The 21,692-nt window shown below is 43.9% G+C and overlaps 1 protein-coding gene across 1 annotated transcript; it reads right to left on the minus strand.

The window, feature by feature from the left end:
* Window positions 1–15,776: 15,776 nt before the first annotated feature.
* Window positions 15,777–17,124, minus strand: LOC119327421. The gene is made up of 3 exons (XM_037600527.1): window positions 16,892–17,124; window positions 16,358–16,519; window positions 15,777–16,214 (listed from the first exon to the last, which is right to left on the minus strand). Exons 1-3 carry the CDS (start codon window positions 17,066–17,068, stop codon window positions 16,092–16,094), a joined length of 462 nt encoding a protein of 153 aa, XP_037456424.1. The 5' UTR covers window positions 17,069–17,124; the 3' UTR covers window positions 15,777–16,091.
* Between the last annotated feature and the right edge of the window lie 4,568 nt (window positions 17,125–21,692).

The following is a 21,692-nucleotide window of genomic DNA, read 5'->3' on the forward strand; positions in this document are numbered from 1 at the left end:
CCGGTAAACGGGAGTTGCATAATCTCATAGTCATAGGAACATGTATAAGTCATGAAGAAAGCAATAGCAACATACTAAACGATCGTGTGCTAAGCTAACGGAATGGGTCATGTCAATCACATCATTCTCCTAATAATGTGATTCCGTTAATCAAATGACAACTCATGTCTATGGCTAGGAAACTTAACCATCTTTGATCAACGAGTTAGTCTAGTAGAGGCATACCAGTGACGAATCTAGAAAATAATGGAGGGAGGGCTGGGCTACCTGGGTCATGCAAATATGTGTTGGATTGGGCCTACAAGTAGCTGGGATGGGCCTTAAAACTAGTAGTAAATACAAATTTTACAGCACTGGAGGGGGGGCTTGAGCCTGTTAAAGCCCCCCTAGTAGATTCACCCCTGAGGCATACTAGTGACACTCTGTTTGTCTATGTATTCACACATGTATTATGTTTCTGGTTAATACAATTCTAGCATGAATAATAAACATTTATCATGATATAAGGAAATAAATAATAACTTTATTATTGCCTCTAGGGCATATTTCCTTCAGTCTCCCACTTGCACTAGAGTCAATAATCTAGATTACACAGTAATGATTCTAACACCCATGGAGCCTTGGTGCTGATCATGTTTTGCTCGTGGAAGAGGCTTAGTCAACGGGTCTGCAACATTCAGATCCGTATGTATCTTGCAAATTTCTATGTCTCCCACCTAGACTAGATCTCGGATGGAATTGAAGCGTCTCTTGATGTGCTTGGTTCCCTTGTGAAATCTGGATTCCTTCGCTAAGGCAATTGCTCCAGTATTGTCACAAAAGATTTTCATTGGACCCAATGCACTAGGTATGACACCTAGATCGGATATGAACTCCTTCATCCAGACTCTTTCATTTGCTGCTTCCGAAGCGGTTATGTACTCCACTTCACATGTAGATCCCGCCACGACGCTTTGTTTAGAACTGCACCAACTGACAGCTCCGCCGTTCAATGTAAACACGTATCCGTTTTGCAGTTTAGAATCGTCCGGATCAGTGTCAAAGCTTGCATCTACGTAACCATTTACGATGAGCTCTTTGTCACCTCCATAAACGAGAAACATATCCTTAGTCCTTTTCAGGTACTTCAGGATGTTCTTGACCGCTGTCCAGTGATCCACTCCTGGATTACTTTGGTACCTCCCTGCTAAACTTATAGCAAGGCACACATCAGGTCTGGTACACAGCATTGCATACATGATAGAGCCTATGGCTGATGCATAGGGAACATCTTTCATATTCTCTCTATCTTCTGCATTGGTCGGACATTGAGTCTTACTCAATTTCACACCTTGTAACACAGGCAAGAACCCTTTCTTTGCTTGATCCATTTTGAACTTCTTCAAAACTTTGTCAAGGTATGTGCTTTGTGAAAGTCCAATTAAGCGTCTTGATCTATCTCTATAGATCTTAATGCCCAATATGTAAGCAGCTTCACCGAGGTCTTTCATTGAAAAACTCTTATTCAAGTATCCCTTTATGCTATCCAGAAACTCTATATCATTTCCAATCAGTAATATGTCATCCACATATAATATCAGAAATGCTACAGAGCTCCCACTCACTTTCTTGTAAATACAGGCTTCTCCAAAAGTCTGTACAAAACCAAATGCTTTGATCACACTATCAAAGCGTTTATTCCAACTCCGAGAGGCTTGCACCAGTCCATAAATGGATAGCTGGAGCTTGCACACTTTGTCAGCTCCCTTTGGATCGACAAAACCTTCCGGTTGCATCATATACAACTCTTCTTCCAGAAATCCATTCAGGAATGCAGTTTTGACATCCATCTGCCAAATTTCATAATCATAAAATGCGGCAATCGCTAACATGATTCGGACAAACTTAAGCATCGCTACGGGTGAGAAGGTCTCATCGTAGTCAATCCCTTGAACTTGTCGAAAACCTTTTGCAACAAGTCGAGCTTTGTAGACAGTAATATTACCGTCAGTGTCAGTCTTCTTCTTGAAGATCCATTTATTCTCAATTGCTTGCCGATCATCGGGCAAGTCAACCAAAGTCCACACATTGTTCTCATACATGGATCCCATCTCAGATTTCATGGCCTCAAGCCATTTTGCGGAATCTGGGCTCACCGTCGCTTCCTCATAGTTCATAGGTTCATCATGATCTAGTAGCATGACTTCTAGAACAGGATTACCGTACCACTCTGGTGCGGATCTTACTCTGGTTGATCTACGAGGTTCAGTAACAACTTGATCTGAAGTTCCATGATCATCATCATTAACTTCCTCACTAATTGGTGTAGGTGTCACAGAAACCAGTTTCTGTGATGAATTACTTTCCAAGAAGGGAGCTGGTACAGTTACCTCATCAAGTTCTACTTTCCTCCCACTCACTTCTTCCAAGAGAAAATCCTTCTCTAGAAACGATCCATTCTTAGCAACGAATGTCTTGCCTTCGGATCTGTGATAGAAGGTATACCCAACAGTCTCCTTTGGGTATCCTATGAAGACACATTTCTCCGATTTGGGTTCGAGCTTATCAGGTTGAAACTTTTTCACATAAGCATTGCAGCCCCAAACTTTCAGAAACGACAACTTTGGTTTCTTGCCAAACCAGAGTTCGTAAGGCGTCGTCTCAATGGATTACGATGGTGCCCTATTTAACGTGAATGCAGCCGTCTCTAAAGCATAACCCCAAAAACGATAGCGGTAAATCTGTAAGAGACATCATAGATCGCACCATATCTAGTAAAGTACGATTACGACGTTCGGATACACCATTACGCTGTGGTGTTCCGGGTGGCGTGAGTTGCGAAACTATTCCGCATTGTTTCAAATGTAGACCAAACTCGTAACTCAAATATTCTCCTCCACGATCAGATCGTAGAAACTTTATTTTCTTGTTACGATGATTTTCAACTTCACTCTGAAATTCTTTGAACTTTTCAAATGTTTCAGACTTATGCTTCATTAAGTAGATATACCCATATCTGCTTAAATCATCTGTGAAGGTGAGAAAATAACGATATCCTCCACGAGCCTCAACACTCATCGGACCGCATACATCTGTATGTATGATTTCCAACAAATCTGTTGCTCTCTCCATAGTACCGGAGAACGGCGTTTTAGTCATCTTGCCCATGAGGCACGGTTCGCAAGTACCAAGTGATTCATAATCAAGTGGTTCCAAAAGTCCATCAGTATGGAGTTTCTTCATGCGCTTTATACCGATATGACCTAAACGACAGTGCCACAAATAAGTTGCACTATCATTATCAACTCTGCATCTTTTTGGCTTCAACATTATGAATATGTGTATCACTATTATCGAGATTCATCAAAAATAGACCATTCTTCAAGGGTGCATCACCATAAAAGATATTACTCATATAAATAGAACAACCATTATTCTCTGATTTAAATGAATAACCGTCTCGCATCAAACAAGATCCAGATATAATGTTCATGCTCAACGTTGGCACCAAATAACAATTATTTAGGTCTAATACTAATTCCGAAGGTACATGTAGAGGTAGCGTGCCGACCGCAATCACATCGACTTTGGAACCATTTCCCACGCGCATCGTCATCTCGTCCTTGGCCAGTGTTCGCTTAATCCGTAGCCCCTGTTTCGAGTTGCAAATATTAGCAACAGAACCAGTATCAAATACCCAGGTGCTACTACGAGCTCTAGTAAGGTACACATCAATAACATGTATATCACATATACCTTTGTTCACCTTGCCATCCTACTTATCCGCCAAATACTTGGAGCAGTTCCGCTTCCAGTGACCAGTCTGCTTGCAGTAGAAGCACTCAGTTTTAGGCTTAGGTCCAGACTTGGGTTTCTTCTCCTTAGCGGCAACTTGCTTGCAGTTCTTCTTGAAGTTCCCCTTCTTCTTTCCTTTGCCCTTTTTCTTGAAACTAGTGGTCTTGTTGACCATCAACACTTGATGCTCCTTCTTGATTTCTACCTCCGCAGCTTTTAGCATTGCGAAGAGCTCGGGAATCGTCTTATCCATCCGTTGCATGTTATAGTTCATCACGAAGCTCTTGTAGCTTGGTGGAAGTGATTGGAGAATTCTGTCAATGACACTATCATCCGGAAGATTAACTCCCAGTTGAATCAAGTGATTATTATACCCAGACATCTTGAGTATATGCTCACTGACAGAACTATTCTCCTCCATCTTGCAGCTATAGAACTTATTAAAGACTTCATATCTCTCAATCTGGGCATTCTTTTGAAATATTAACTTCAACTCCTGGAACATCTCATATGCTCCATGACGTTCAAAACGTCGTCGAAGTCTCGGTTCTAAGCCGTAAAGCATGGCACATTGAACTATCGAGTAGTCATCAGCTTTGCTTTGCCAGACGTTCTTAACCTCGTCAGTTGCATCAGCAACAGGCCTGGCACCCAGCGGTGCTTCCAGGACGTAATTCTTCTGTGCAGCAATGAGGATAATTCTCAAGTTACGGACCCAGTCCGTGTAATTGCTACCATCATCTTTCAACTTTGTTTTCTCAAGGAACACATTAAAATTCAACGGAACAACAGCACGGACCATCTATCTACGATCAAACATAGACAAGCAAGATACTATCAAGTACTAAGTTCATGATAAATTTAAGTTCAATTAATCATATTACTTAAGAACTCCCACTTAGATAGACATCTCTCTAATCCTCTAAGTGATCACGTGATCCAAATCAACTAAACCATAACCGATCATCACGTGAAATGGAGTAGCTTTCAATGGTGAACATCAATATGTTGATCATATCTACTATATGATTCATGCTCGACCTTTCAGTCTCAGTGTTCCAAGGCCATATCTGCATATGCTAGGCTCGTCAAGTTTAACTTGAGTATTCTGCGTGTGCAAAACTGGCTTGCACCCGTTGTAGATGGATGTAGAGCTTATCACACCCGATCATCACGTGGTGTCTGGGCACGACGAACTTTGGCAACGGTGCATACTCAGGGAGAACACTTTTATCTTGAAATTTAGTGAGAAATCATCTTATAATGCTACTATCAATCAAAGCAAGATAAGATGCATAAAAGATAAACATCACATGCAATCAATATAAGTGATATGATATGGCCATCATCATCTTGTGCTTGTGATCTCCATCTCCGAAGCACCTCCATGATCACCATCGTCACCGGCACGACACCTAGATCTCCATCATAGCATCGTTGTCGTCTCGCCAATCTTATGCTTCTACGACTATCGCTACCGCTTAGTGATAAAGTAAATCATTGCAGGGCGATTGCATTGCATACAATAAAGCAACAACCATATGGCTCCTGCCAGTTGCCGATAACTCGATTACAAAACATGATCATCTCATACAATATAGCATCACGTCTTGACCATATCACATCACAACATGCCCTGCAAAAACAAGTTAGACGTCCTCTACTTTGTTGTTGCAAGTTTTACGTGGCTGCTACGGGCTTAGCAAGAACCGTTCTTACCTACGCATCAAAACCACAACGATAGTTTGTCAAGTTGGTGTTGTTTTAACCTTCGCAAGGACCGGGCGTAGCCACACTTGGTTCAACTAAAGTTGGAGAAACTGACACCCGCCAGCCACCTGTGTGCAAAGCACGTCAGTAGAACCAGTCTCGCGTAAGCGTACGCGTAATGTCGGTCCGGGCCGCTTCATCCAACAATAACGCCGAACCAAAGTATGACATGCTGGTAGCAGTATGACTTATATCGCCCACAACTCACTTGTGTTCTACTCGTGCATATAACATCAACGCATAAAACCAGGCTCGGATGCCACTGTGGGGAACGTAGTAATTTCAAAATTTTCCTACGCACACGCAAGATCATGGTGATGCATAGCAACAAGAGGGGAGAGTGTTGTCCACGTACCCTCGTAGACCGAAAGCGGAAGCGTTATCACAACGCGGTTGATGTAGTCGTACGTCTTCACGATCCGACCGATCAAGTACCGAATGTACGGCACCTTCAAGTTCAGCACACGTTCAGCCCGATGACGTCCCTCGAACTCCGATCCAGCCGAGTGTTGAGGGAGAGTTTCGTCAGTACGACGGCGTGGTGACGATGTTGATGTTCTACCGACGCAGGGCTTCGCCTAAGCACCGCTACAGTATTATCGAGGTGGACTATGGTGGAGGGGGGCACCGCACACGGCTAAGAGATCAATGATCAATTGTTGTGTCTATGGGGTGCCCCCTGCCTCCGTATATAAAGGAGCAAGGGGAGGCCGGCCGGCCCTCTATGGCGCCCCCCAAGAGGGGAATCCTACTATGACTCCAAGTCCTAGTAGGTTTCCACCAAAAGGGAGAGAGGAGGGAGGAAGGAGAGGGAGAGGGAGAAGGAAAGGGCCCCCCTTCCTTGTCCAATTCGGACTCAAGGGGAAGGGGGCGCGCGGCCTGCCCTGGCCGCCCCTCTCTCTCTCTCCACTAAGGCCCATCGAGGCCCATTAGTTCCCCCGGGGGTTCCGATAACCCTCCGGCACTCCGGTTTTATCCGAAACTTCTCCGGAACACTTCCAGTGTCCGAATATAGTCATCCAATATATCAATCTTTATGTCTCGACCATTTCGAGACTCCTCGTCATGTCCGTGATCACATCCGGGACTCCGAACAACCTTCGGTACATCAAAACACATAAACTCATAATAAAACTGTCATCGTAACGTTAAGCGTGCGGACCCTATGGGTTCGAGAACTATGTAGACATGACCGAGACATGTCTCAAGTCAATAACCAATAGCGGAACCTGGATGCTCATATTGGCTCCCACATATTCTATGAAGATCTTTATCGGTCAGACCGCATAACAACATACGTTGTTCCCTTTGTCATCGATATGTTACTTGCCCGAGATTCGATCGTCGGTATCTCAATACCTAGTTCAATCTCGTTACCGGCAAGTCTCTTTACTCATTCCGTAATACATCATCCCGCAACTAACTCATTATTTTCAATGCTTGCAAGGCTTAAGTGATGTGCATTACTGAGAGGGCCCAGAGATACCTCTTCGACAATCGGAGTGACAAATCCTAATCTCGAAATACGCCAACCCAACAAGTACCTTCAGAGACACCTGTAGAGCACCTTTATAATCACCCAGTTACGTTGTGACGTTTGGTAGCACACAAAGTGTTCCTCCGGTAAACGGGAGTTGCATAACCTCATAGTCATTGGAACATGTATAAGTCATGAAGAAAGCAATAGCAACATACTAAACGATCGTGTGCTAAGCTAACGGAATGTGTCATGTCAATCACATCAGTCTCCTAATGATGTTATCCCGTTAATCAAATGACAACTTATGTCTATGGCTAGGAAACCTAACCATCTTTGATCAACTTGCTAGTCTAGTAGAGGCATACTAGTGACACTCTGTTTGTCTATGTATTCACACATGTATTGTGTTTCCGGTTAATACAATTCTAGCATGAATAATAAACATTTATCATGATATAAGGAAATAAATAATAACTTTATTATTGCCTCTAGGACATATTTCCTTCACCCACTGCTACTCGCTCACGTAACAGTATGAGGCAGGACACTACTGTAAATGGATTTTCAGTCAGATTAGCACAAAAATCCTTTGGACCATATCAAAATATTTAGTCTTGTCAACAGTAGTACTATCTTAATAATTAGGGTTTTATTCATAGCATGACCATTCATAATGTTGTACAACATTTATATACATAAATAATAGTCAAAGGTAACTACACCCTCAAGACGGGTGTGTATGGTGTGCACGTGCTTCTACATTGGCAATTTGACTACTAAAATATATATTATATGTGACGAGAATTGGATGTTTAGATGCTTCATCCATATACGAATCCAGTTATATGCCCTTGATGATATATCACATATTTGGTTGGTCAAATCGATGACCTAGAAACATGTGCATGCTCTATGCATCTATCATGAGGGAGTACCAAAGATCATGTAAAAATCTAAAACATTCGATGACAATGTGTAAGAACCTAGCCGCGTAGATGAGTGGGCCACTCGGCTTGTTATTTCTATTTTCTGAAGAGACAATCCGCTGTGAGAATCATGGCGCAATCATTCATGTTTACGTTTATTTTAAATAATGTTTACTTCCTTTTAAGAGTAATATTTGTACCATTTTTGCTAACCAGCAGAAAGATACGGGCAACTAAAAAACCAACATTGGATGCAAGACTTTGCCCATACACGTGATTGGTCTATTAAACTCCAATGGCTAGCATGCCAACTTGGTCTAGCTTCTAATGCTACTACTTCTGGCGACGTAGCTAGTGTTGCTATTGATATGATAGTGGCGCTCTGGTACCCTTGCGGATGAAAGGCTCAAGGAGTCCATGTAGTCGATCGATACAAACAGTATAGTCGAGGATTACTTTGAGTAGGTCTGCCAGCCAAGTGTGGCGTTCCACAATATTTTTCTCAGGCCATCTCGTTCCCGATGCCTCTTGTTCCGTAATGCTCTTCACACACTCTTATTTTGTTCCACCTCTCTTGTCTCCGTCGTGCTAGCTTTTTTCACCATTTCCCATCTATAGCCTATTCAAATGATATCCACAAACATGGGTGTTTCACTGAATACATATATGGAGAGAGTTTCATGCGTAAGGCAAATCTGCTGAGTGAAGATAGTTGAGGAGTGTATATGTCTGCAGAGACACGATGGAAGGTTGCTTTCGAGTAGTTGCACTATAATTCAGCATTTGATGCATGTGCATGTTCGCGCGGTCATTGCACATAACTAAGGCAGATCATGAATTCGAGTGGGAGTTGCTACAGACCGCACATGCAAGGGCGTATGGGATGTCACAGGTTTTGACCAAAAATTGATTGTTGGTGATGATCGGTAGCGCATGGACACTGGAGTATATCAAGAGCTAGCCGGCGTCTGCACACAATGTTAATGAACATCACACAAAGATTCAAACTTGGGACAACAAGCCAAAACGTTGTTTCCACACAATGATACCACATCGCATTTTGGACCATTCCGTCTACACTTGGAATGTAACTCTCCCTAACTCAAGCACGAACCACTCCACCACAACATATATCTTTCTCTCAAGAAAAAAAAACAAGCATATTATTTTAGGATATTCGAACGTGCTATTCATATAATATCCGAATGCCCTATTTCATTAATGAATTAATTAACTATCTAACTTGTTCCTTCTTGTTTTCAACAGGTGTGTGCAGATAGCGATGAAAAATAAATAGGCGCGGTTGGGAGTTGAACCCCACACATGCACCATCTGGTCAGCTCGAGCACACCACCATCTGGTCTCGGTTCAAGTGGACAATCTCCCTGACTCAAGGGTGAACCACTGAACGATATTCAAATGCTTTATTTAGATGTCTATTGGAATGCTCTATTCAATTTATGAAATAACTAAATAGTGTGCTCCTTCTTGGGTTCAACCTTTAATGTGCTCCTTCTTGTGTTCAACCTTTCATATGTGAATGCGATCCGTATGTTGGACTCCTAGTAAATTTGATATTTCCACATTTCCGTCTCGCTTGAGTAGGTAGTTTTGGAGGACAAAACACATGCACGGTAGCAATGTCTGCATAGATATGACTAGCTAGCTTTCTATGATATTGATCAGTACTGATACTTTCTGATTTGGTCGTACTCCCATATGTTGATTAACATCTGTTGCTCTCACTTGTTCCCCTCAAGATTTGCAAACATATACTAAAATATCTCTTAGAATTAATTGAAGTTCATAATATGTGATTTCTGGTGTCAGAGTAGAGCTCCTGTCACGCAAGCTATAGATTGTATAATCACTTTCAGACATGTTCACCTTCAGCAGGAACCTTATCTGATTTTGGGGACACAGAAATGTTCGAGTCTTGTCTTCAAAATGAAGAGAAACCTTAAGCTCCGTCCACGAAGATATATCAGACAGATTAGAGGTTTGGGATAAGGGGATTTACATAATCGGTGATGGAGGATGCCCTATTCTTCCCTAGTTCCTCACACCTTACTAGGAAAACGTCCTCTCAGATTCCCCTTGGCACTTTTGCTAACCTTGGCTTCTTGCGCGTTCACCTTCATTAGCGACTTGAAGTTGTGCATCAGTAGCAGGTTTATTGTCATCAACCATCAACTGTATAACCATTCATGTTACAAGCTTAGTCAGAAGAACTAACTAAAACCACCAAGAAAATCAAATGCTATGTAATAAATTTTGCCAACACTAAATCTAAATACTGAACATCTGGAATTTAATAGTACTTTAATTACTTTCAGTGTCTGCTCGTCTTCACCCACATCATCATCGTCAATTCCTCATGTTCACCGACCTCGCCATCGCCCTTCTCTTCCTCGTCCTTAGCCTTGCCTTCCTTGGGGAATGCTCCAATGGCATGAGGCAACTTGAATCGTTTCAGATTCAGAATACATATTTCACCAACTAAAGGGAAACAAGGATTAAGGTAGGACCCTGCAGCAGTTCATATGAACACACCGAACCATCCCGCGCAGCCATCACCTCTCCTACGGCTACGGCTGTCGCATACACACTGATGTTGCAACGACCACTGCCTCCATCTTCCCCGCCAGCCCTTTAAGACTAGAGTTCTGGTGAACACCGAATGGTAACCACTATCCTCGCCACTGATGCATCGACCGAAAGGATCAAATCAGATAAACCAAAGCTTGATATCCGAAAGAAACACAAGCCACACAAGTAAGAGAAGCAATTGGAAGCACCTTGCTAAAGACATCCATCTGTACCTCCAACAAGCAATGAGCAACTTTATCCACCACGGCCATGATGCCCTTGATGTCGTAGTCACTGACCAAGCTAATAGCGCGATCAGACAAGGGCTTGAACTTCCCAGCAACCATAAGGATGGAGCCCATGGCCCCGATGTTGCTTTTACCGGGTTGGCTGCCTGCCATGCTTGCCTCAGATCCGCGATGAGCAGATGTGTGGGTGGCGATGAGGAGGGGATGGGGTTTCGTTACTATCTAGAGTTTGCTAGCGGAGAGGGTTGCACATTTGTTTTTCTTTTTTTTTAAGGGTAGAGTTCCGCGTTTTTTAGCTGAGGGTTGCGCGTGAATGTGTACAATGCTGAAAGACACGTACTACTTTTCCTAAATGACCTTTCTTAGCGTGGAGCTAGTCTCCTGGCCCCTCAAAATAAGAGAAAAGTCCACATTTCAACCTCGAACTAGCCATCCGGTTTAACTTACAATCCTGAAATACGAAACCAGTCGAAATACACCCCGAACTAATCACAAGGTCCGAAACACAACCCTGGTCTCGGTTTTGTGTCGGTCAAGTGGTTTTGACCGAAGTCAACGCTGACTAGCCTGCTGATTAGGCACCCAGAAATAAAAAACAAAAAATAAACTCTATCCCTCCTCCTCCTCCTCCTCCTCCTCTCTCTCTCTCTCTCTCTCTCTGAGAAAAGCAATTCTCCCATGCACGGTGCATGAGAGAGCCCTTGATTTTGCTTAGAGATTAGATGCCAGGCGTGTTGATTGAGCTTGTACTTTCTTAAATATTTTTCTGACCACATGCAAGCACATTGTTCCAGCTATGTTCCACCATCCCATACTTTTTCATTCTATTTCCAAGGTTAGAACTATTTCATTTATAAACCAAAAATATAACTTATGACCTGTTTGCATTTTTGTGTTTATGATGATGAGAACTTCAAAACAAGACCCCGTTTGAATGTACTTCAATAAGGTTTTAAATTGTGATTCCTACTGGAACACAGTGAGCCATAATGAAACAATAAGATATTTTTGCGAAATAGAAAAAACATTATTGAATATTTTGCATGGAATTAATAATTTTGTATGAAACAAGTTTGACGCATGGTGATTTAGTTGTCTAAAAATTTAATTTCTAAAAATATATTCAATATTAGTCTTTTTTAAGATCTTGTCAGTACAAACACAATTGTGCTGACAGTACAAACAGAATGTAAATCAAACTTTTATTTCATTATATATATTAGAACAATTTATTTGAATGTAACTTAGTGAGTATAGAATATTATGTAGATGTATGTAGGTGGTCCCACACAACAAAGAAAAGATCCCGTGCATGCTAGAAAATCCACTCTCCTCTCTCTCTCTCGGGGAGTAAAACGGATGCAGCTCTCTCTCTCTCTCTCTCTCTCTCTCTCTCGGGGAGTAAAACGGATGCAGCAGCCGCCGCCCGTTCTTTGTTTCTCTGTTCATCGCCCCACCCCGACCTCCTCCAGCGACTGCAGCCGCCGCCGCCTTGCCCACCGGCCCAGCCACCCCTGCCTCTGTCCGCCGAGGTGGCAGCCAACACCACCTGCAGCTTGCGACCAGAACAGCCGCTCTGTGCTGCTCGCCAACAACCAGTCTGTGGCGGCTTGGCAGCAGTACCTCCGTCCGTCGCCGACGCTAGCGAACACCACCTTCAGCCTCTAGCTGGAACAGCTTCTCCGGGGCGTCGTCGCCTGTATAGGAAGATGGGGACCGGGACAATAGTATGCTCTGTGTCGCCGCCTCGCTGCATCAACTCCGGCGAGAAATTGCCACCTGAGGAGATGGAAATCGGTGCCTAACACCACCATGTCACGGTTGCCTCGCCGTTGCTAACCTCGCCGGCCATCCCACGGAAGAAGACGTCCAAAGGAACGCCAATCCCGACGAGAACCGCACTGCCCTGTCATCTTCGTCAACTCCGGCGAGCCCTCATGGACGGGATCCCCTTGGGTGTACCTCGAAGAGCCGGACAAGCCGTCCGCTGCTGGATGAAGGGAGCCGACGCGCTCGTCCGGTGCTGGCTGAAGGGCGCCGACGCCGTTGACCTCGCCACCGAGCTACTTCGAATTGGCGGCGCTGGGGCGGCGTTGCTACATGGCAGGGGAAGGGGCACTGGGTGGTGGGCGGCGGGGAGTGGTCGGGGGAGGCGTGCCAGGGGAGCTCCGGACGGCAGCGGCAGCAATAGCAAGGATCCAGTCCAGTAAGGTATGTGCATCGAGTACCCGGCGGTGGAGAAAGAGAAAGAGAAAGAGAAAGATAGAGAGGAGGAAGAGAGAGGTTTATTTTATTTTATTTTATTTTATTTACCGAGTGCCTGGTCAGCAGTCCAGTCAGTGCTGACTTTGGTCAAAACCACTTGACCCACGCAAAACCAAGACCAGGTTGAGTTTTGGACCTCGTGGTTAGTTCGGGGTGTATTTCGACCGGTTTTGTAGTTTAGGGTTGTAAACCAAACCGTGTGGTTAATTCGAGGTTGAAATGTGAACTTCTCTCTCAAAATAATGATCTGCTTTTGATGTACATACATGCCACTTACGTTTAGCATTTCTGAGAGAATGTGGCACCCTATGTATTACCGTTTTTGAGTTGCGCCATCTTTGTTGGCGCTTCAAGTAATGAAGTAGATAAAAAGCACTATGTTTAATATATTAAAATATCTGTTCCAAATTTTGTAGAGGATCATAGGCTGGCTAAGATGGTAGAGCCATTTGCTTTGCAATTTATAGGTCGTGGGTTGACATCTCAGTCTCTCGTTTTTCTTCCCAAATCACGATCTTCAGCAAATTGGATTTGGTTCTCTTGGGAAAGTCGAGCAAGTTCTAAATTATGTCTCCATGGACATAATTTCTGAATAATTATGTTGTTGTGCGAACCAAAAGGAATGGTATTGATCATATTTCTTTTTAGTTATGTGACAAATAAATGTTGTTCATGTATTTGTTCGCACGTGCCTTGTAACGAGTACGTTTCAACTTTTTCTTGGAAACTGTCCATCGCACCCGTTCACGAACGCTGAGGTATGTGATAAAATAAAAACTCCATAAAGAATATTCCAACTGTCCAAAAAAAAGAGTCCATGTTATTCACGAACCAAATCTACGTTCGATAAGCTTTTAATTGTAGCAAGGATAAAGTATGGGTTCCAATAATCATTTTCTCTTTTCTTTTTTGTTCCATCTGATATACTTTTATCGGACCATCTTTAAGAAAAAGTTAAATAAAGAAGGTAAAGAAGAAATCAGAAAAGAAACAAGGCAAAACAATGATTTAAGAATAAAAGATATGAGTATCCAAAAAGTAAAGAAAAACACTAAAAGGAAAGTCGAACCAACTTCTTTTATACTCCTACCTCACACGAAGTGACTGGAATCTAAATAACAAACCCCAATGGTCTAGCATGCTAACTTGTTCTAGCCAGCACTGCTTCTGGCGTTGTAGGTGAAAATGTTGCTACTGAGATGGAAGTCTCGTGGGGAGGTAGCCGCCTATCTGGTACCAACATGCATTGTAGTCATGGAGCGATGTCTTGTTGGGCTGTCATCCAAATGAGGCGTTCCACAATGTTTTGCACACATCCTCTCGTTCCCGACTCCTCTTATTCCCTATTGTTCATCACACACTCTTATTTTGTTCTGCTCTTGTGTCTCCAACGTCCTAGCTTTTACCTATCTTTCTCATATATGGCCTATTCATCAAACTATAGAAGCAGAGATGGGTGTTTCGTCAAGTACATATATGGAGAGACTTTAATGCCAAACGCAAGTTTGTCTGAGTGAAGATGGTGCAGTAGCGTATATGTATGCACAAACACAGTGGAAGGTTGTTGGATGACTACTGAGTAGTAGCACTACAATTCTGCATTTGATTCATGTCCTGATGCATGTGCATGCGCGTGTGATCATTGCACGCAATTAAAAATTGGATCACAAATTGATTGCATGAGGTAGTACGTGGACGCAGAAGTATAACGAGCTAGCCGGCCGTGTGCACGCAATTTTAATGAATATATCATACAAAGATTTAAACTTGCGATTCCAAGCTAAACCGTTGTTTCCACACAATGATATCACACCACATTTCCGACATTATATCCGCAGTTGGTTTATGCGGGAGATATACCTATACTACTTTTTTTACTATATATCACACCCTATATTAACTCTTTGAAATGAGGCTCCACCAGACGAAGTAGTCTGAGCTATATGATATATAATAATAATAATAATAATAATAATAATAATAATAATAATAATAATAATAATAAATATAATAATAATAATAATAATAATAATAATAATAATAATAATAATAATAATAATAATAATAATAATAATAATAATAGGCAAGTTATTCTCTTTTTTGTTTGAGAAAAATAGGTAAGTTTTCCAAAACCTAGGTTTAGGGTTTGTAAGCGAGTAGAGTTTGAGCGAGTTGGATTATGATCAACCCGACTTATACTGATATATCCAAGCGAGCCCAAACAGAGCGAAGCTCATGGTCGAGCTGTAAAAAGTGGCATGTGCTCAGCTTGCAATGTTCTTGAGTCGATCTTGAGCTAGTTTTGAGCTAAATAAGATGATTTATTTTAATAATGTAAGGCAATCTTGCAAACAAGATAGCCCACAACACAACATAAGAAACCACTATAAATATTATTCCAATCAAATCGAAATGATTATAATATAAATTATTTCAAGGTAATTTGACTTATTCTTTGTCAAGTGAAGACAATTGGGTACTTAATACACTGGTACTTAATGGCAAGAAATCATGGATGAACTGGCAAGAGAAGAAACAAGATGCATCTGCTTTCAAACTTTGGCCTAAAACAACCTGATATTTGACACACAGCTTACCATGTAGCAGCCCTAAATGTTCTCCGAGAAAATAATAGACAACATAAATGATCATATTTCCTTTTAATATATATCAGGACTATATTTTATATAATTATATTATATCAAGCTATCAAGCGAGCCGATGTTGGATCAAGATCAGCATGTTTCTTAATCGAGCTACATAAAGTGACTATACTCAACTTATTTTTGTCAAGTCGGTCCCGAGTCGAGCCAAAGACGAGTCGATCTCGAGCGGCTCACGAGGCTCGAGGCCTCGAGCTACATGGGTAAATCAGAAAGTACTTGCTTTGATCAATACCATAAAAAAGAAGATAGCTAGTCATGGCATTACTACCGTCCATTTTTGTCCTCGGAAACATACCTACTCAAGCGAGATGACAAGGTAGAAATATCAAAAACGACCTCTCAAAATTTCCCACCTTAGCAGAAAAACGACCTCTCAAAATTTCCCTTGCCACCCAAAGCCTTCTTCTGCTAATCTTAGCTTCTTGCACTGTCGTTCACCTTCATTATGGACTTGAAGCTGTCCATCAGTAGCAGGTTTACTGCCATCAACCATCAGCTGAACAACCATTGATGTTATAAAGCTCAGTCAAAAGAGGCAACTAAACCAGCGAGCAAATCAAATAATGATCCAATAAATTCTGCAACCAATAAATCGTACTAGTATTTTTAACATAGGGAATGTAGTTAGACTTTTATTACCTCAGGTATCTCCTCATCTTCATCCATACCGTCGCCCGAATCTTCATCCACCTCGTAATCCCCCTCCTCCTCGACGTCGCTCTCCTCGCCCACCTTGTCCATGGCATTGCCTTTGTTGGAGAATGTCCCAATGGCATTAGGCTTCCTGAATTGTTCCACATTCTGAATACATATTACAGGGGTGTATGTTAGTAAAAAAAATTATAGCGGATGTAGTTCGGGGAACAAATGAGTGCAGCCACAGGAATTAAAAGGTAGAACCGGACTGCTGTTCATATGATCCCACCGAACCATCCCAGCGCAGTCATCATCTCCCCCTCTTCTCCTGTGGCTACCGCTGCCTCATACACGCCGACGTTGCCACGGCCCCGCTGCCTCCGTCTTCCCCCACCACCCCTTTAAGATTAGGGAACCCCGAACACTAATCACTACCCTCGCCATGATGCGTCGACCGAAGGATCAAATCGGATAAACCAAAGCTCTAAATCCGAAAGAAACAGAAGCTAGATGGGTAAGAAAATCAATTGAACACACCTTTCTGAAGAGTTCGATCCGTTCCTCCATGGAGCAAGGGGAAGCTTTAGCCAATATGGCCCCGATGCCCTTGATGTCGTAGTCGCGGACGAAGGTAACAGCGTACTCAGGCACCGGATTGAACTTTCCGGCAACAGTAAAGGCGCCCGTGGCACCGCCTCGTCGGCCGCCTGCCATGCTTGCCTCAGATGGGCGGATGAGGATGAGGATGCGGATGAGTCGGCGGCGGTGAGGAGGCGATGGGCGTATGGCTACTGGCTAGGGTTTACTAGCGCTTATTTGAAGGCACGTGAGTGAGTTCCGTGCTAAAAGCCACGTAGAGTACTTTTTTTTCTCTTTCTAAATATAAATGGCCCTTTTCTTCAGGGGAATAAATGACTTTTTTACTGACCTTTGTTAGCGCTTAATTACACCACATCCTAGCCAGCACTGTGCGCCGGTGCGCCGGCCGAAAGTTTCGGCAGGTCTGCCCCCAGCCGCCTGATCTGGCCGCCAGCTCCTCTTCAACCTTTTTTTTACCTTATCCTTGCCTCCAACACATACAGAGAGGAGGGAGCCCGTCGGGGCCGCCATGGATGCGGGACCGCGAAGCATCGCCGGCTCGCACCGTCCACCACGCTGTCGCAACCGCACGCCTCGCCGTCGCCGCTCGCCGTCGTCGCGCACGAGGTTGCTGGCGTCGTGCCCGAGGTGGTCGTCGTGCCCAAGGTCGCCATTGCAGCTCCCCTGACCGCCCCGTGGTTGCAGCACCGCGGCACACCCTCGCATCTGCACCATCAGCCGCTATTGCAGCTCTGCCATCACCGTCGTGCCCCTCGTCCCAGCAAATCGACTCCATGGAGACATGGCTTTCCATCTCGCCATCGCTGCTTGTAGCTCCCGCCATTGATGGTTGTAGCATCCACCGATGAAGGTTGTAGCATCGCCGGCGGCCGCTTCCAGCAAAAGAACGCTAGGGGTTATTGCTTTACGCCTAGACAGTTATAGCATCCCGGTTGCTGCTCGCAGCTTCTCGCACCGCCGGTTCCAGCATCTCCGGCGACCGGTTGTAGCATCCCCATCTACCGCTCGTAGCTCCTCGCACTACCAGTTCCGCATCGCCGATGGACGGTTGTAGCAAAAGGCGACTTGGTTGTAGCAAAATATGCGACGCTGGTGGTCGTGGTTGCATCTTTTCAATCATGGTTGTAGCCGCCGTCAGCCACAAAACGCCGATTGTAGCAAAATTCCTCGCCGGTCGAAGCAAAATCCGATGATGGATGCAGCAAAACTTTGTTAGCAACGTCGCGGTTGTAGCTTCACCATGAAATCATTGTAGCAAAAAATCTTGCCGGTCGTAGCAAAATACGGCAAAGGATGTAGCAAAACTTCGTCACTGCCGTCGCAGTTGCAGCTTCGCCATGAAAAATCCTTGTAGCAAATTTTGAGTCGGTAGTAGCAAAACTGGATGACGATTGTAGCAAAAAAAGCACCACGATACACCCACTCTCCGCCGCCCCGTCGGTTGCGCCGCCCTCGCCGTTTGAAACATCCCCGGCCAGCGTCATGGCCACCATCTAGCACAAAGGGGGCAACTGTGTCGACGTCGATGTTGCTGAAGGAAATATGCCCTAGAGGCAATAATAAAGTTATTATTTATTTCCTTATATCATGATAAATGTTTATTATTCATGCTAGAATTGTATTAACCGGAAACATAATACATGTGTGAATACATAGACAAACAGAATGTCACTAGTATGCCTCTACTTGACTAGCTCGTTAATCAAAGATGGTTATGTTTCCTAACCATGGACAAAGAGTTGTTATTTGATTAACGGGATCACATCATTAGTTGAATGATCTGATTGACATGACCCATTCCATTAGCTTAGCACCCGATCGTTTAGTATGTTGCTATTGCTTTCTTCATGACTTATACATGTTCCTATGACTATGAGATTATGCAACTCCCGTTTGCCGGAGGAACACTTTGTGTGCTACCAAACGTCACAACGTAAATTGGTGATTATAAAGGAGCTCTACAGGTGTCTCCAAAGGTAGATGTTGGGTTGGCGTATTTCGAGATTAGGATTTGTCACTCCGATTGTCGGAGAGGTATCTCTGGGCCCTCTCGGTAATGCACATCACATAAGCCTTGCAAGCATTGCAACTAATGAGTTAGTTGCGAGATGATGTATTACAGAACGAGTAAAGAGACTTGCCGATAACGAGATTGAACTAGGTATTGGATACCGACGATCGAATCTTGGGCAAGTAACATACCGATGACAAAGGGAACAACGTATGTTGTTATGCGGTCTGACCGATAAAGATCTTCGTAGAATATGTAGGAGCCAATATGGGCATCCAGGTCCCGCTATTGGTTCTTGACCGGAGACGTATATCGGTCATGTCTACATCGTTCTCGAACCCGTAGGGTCCGCACGCTTAAGGTTATGATGACAGTGATATTATGAGTTTATGCATTTTGATGTACCGAAGGTTGTTCGGAGTCCCGGATGTGATCACGGACATGACGAGGAGTCTCGAAATGGTCGAGACGTAAAGATTGATATATTGGAAGCCTATATTTGGATATCGGAAGTATTCTGGGTGAAATCGGGATTTTACCGGATTACCGGGAGGTTACCGGAACCCCCCGGGAGCCATATGGGCCTTATTGGGCTTTAGTGGAAAAGTGAAAGGGGCTGCCCATGGTGGGCTGCGCGCCTCCCCCCCCCTCCCCTAGTCCAACTAGGACTAGGAGAGGTGGCCGGCCACCTCTCTCTCTCTTTCCCCCTTGGGAATCCTATTTGGAATAGGATTGGGGGGGAGTCCTACTCCCGGTAGGAGTAGGACTCCTCCTGCGCCTCCATAGGGCTGGCCGCACCCCTCCCCCTTGGCTCCTTTATATACGGAGGCAGGGGGCACCTCTAGACACAAGTTGATCTACGTGATCTATTCCTTAGCCGTGTGCGGTGCCCCCTGCCACCATATTCCTCGATAATACCGTAGCGGAGTTTAGGCGAAGCCCTGCTGCTGTAGTTCATCAAGATTGTCACCACGCCGTCGTGCTGACGGAACTCTTCCCCGACACTTTGCTGGATCGGAGTCCGGGGATCGTCATTGAGCTGAACGTGTGCTCGAACTCGGAGGTGCCGTAGTTTTGGTGCTTGATCGGTTGGATCGTGAAAACGTATGACTACTTCCTCTACGTCGTGTCAGCGCTTCTGCAGTCGGTCTGCGTTGGGTACATAGACAATACTCTCCCCTCTTGTTGCTATGCATCACATGATCTTGCGTGTGCGTAGGAATTTTTTTGAAATTACTACGAAACCCAACAGTGGCATCCGAGCCAGGTTATTTATGTTGATGTAATATGCACGAGTAGAACACAAGTGAGTTGTGGGCGATATAAGTCATACTGCCTACCAGCATGTCATACTTTGGTTCAGCGGCATTGTTGGACGAGACGACCCGGACCAACCTTACGCGTACGCTTATGCGAGACCGGTTTCCCCGATGTGCTTTGCACACAGGTGGCTTGCGGGCGACTGTCTCTCCAACTTTAGTTGAACCAAGTATGGCAACGCCCGGTCCTTGCGAAGGTTAAAACGGAGTCTATTTGACAAACTATCGTTGTGGTTTTGATGCGTAGGTGAGATTGGCTCTTGCTTAAGCCCATAGCAGCCACGTAAAACTTGCAACAACAAAGTAGAGGACGTCTAACTTGTTTTTGCAGGGCATGTTGTGATGTGATATGGTCAAAGCATGATGCTAAATTTTATTGTATGAGATGATCATGTTTTGTAACCGAGTTATCGGCAACTGGCAGGAGCCATATGGTTGTCGCTTTATTGTATGCAATGCAATCGCGATGTAATGCTTTACTTTATTACTAAGCGGTAGTGATAGTCGTGGAAGCATAAGATTGGCGAGACGACAATGATGCTACGATGGAGATCAAGGTGTCGCGCCGGTGACGATGGTGATCACGATGGTGCTTCGGAGATGGAGATCATAAGCACAAGATGATGATGGCCATATCATATCACTTATATTGATTGCATGTGATGTTTATCTTTTTATGCATCTTATCTTGCTTTGATTGACGGTAGCATTATAAGATGATCTCTCACTAAATTATCAAGAAGTGTTCTCCCTGAGTATGCACCGTTGCCAAAGTTCGTCGTGCCCAGACACCACGTGATGATCGGGTGTGATAAGCTCTACGTCCATCTACAACGGGTGCAAGCCAGTTTTGCACACGCGGAATACTCAGGTTAAACTTGACGAGCCTAGCATATGCAGATATGGCCTAAGAACACGGAGACCGAAAGGTCGAGCGTGAATCATATAGTAGATATGATCAACATAATGATGTTCACCATTGAAAACTACTCCATCTCACGTGATGATCGGTTATGGTTTAGTTGATTTGGATCACGTAATCACTTAGAAGATTAGAGGGATGTCTATCTAAGTGGGAGTTCTTAAGTAATATGATTAATTGAACTTTAATTTATCATGAACTTAGTCCTGGTAGTATTAGCATATCTATGTTGTAGATCAATAGCTCGCGTTGTTGCTTTCATATGCTTATTTTGATATGTTCCTAGAGGAAATTGTGTTGAAAGATGTTAGTAGCAATGATGCGGATTGGATCCGTGATCTGAGGTTTATCCTCATTGCTGCACAGAAGAATTATGTCCTTGATGCACCGCTAGGTGACTGACCTATTGCAGGAGCAGATGCAGACGTTATGAACGTTTGGCTATCTCAATATGATGACTACTTGATAGTTTAGTGCACCATGCTT

Source organism: Triticum dicoccoides, chromosome 7A, assembly GCF_002162155.2.
Source record: "Triticum dicoccoides isolate Atlit2015 ecotype Zavitan chromosome 7A, WEW_v2.0, whole genome shotgun sequence".
NCBI lineage: Eukaryota > Viridiplantae > Streptophyta > Magnoliopsida > Poales > Poaceae > Triticum > Triticum dicoccoides.

Coding starts and splice junctions, on each gene's coding strand:
- LOC119327421 (XM_037600527.1), bottom strand. CDS start 17,068: ATGGCAGGCGGCCGACGAGGCGGTGCCACGGGCGCCTTTACTGTTGCC. Junction 16,520..16,891: donor GGATCGAACTCTTCAGAAAG/GTGTGTTCAATT, acceptor ATATGTATTCAG/AATGTGGAACAATTCAGGAA. Junction 16,215..16,357: donor AAGATGAGGAGATACCTGAG/GTAATAAAAGTC, acceptor ATGGTTGTTCAG/CTGATGGTTGATGGCAGTAA.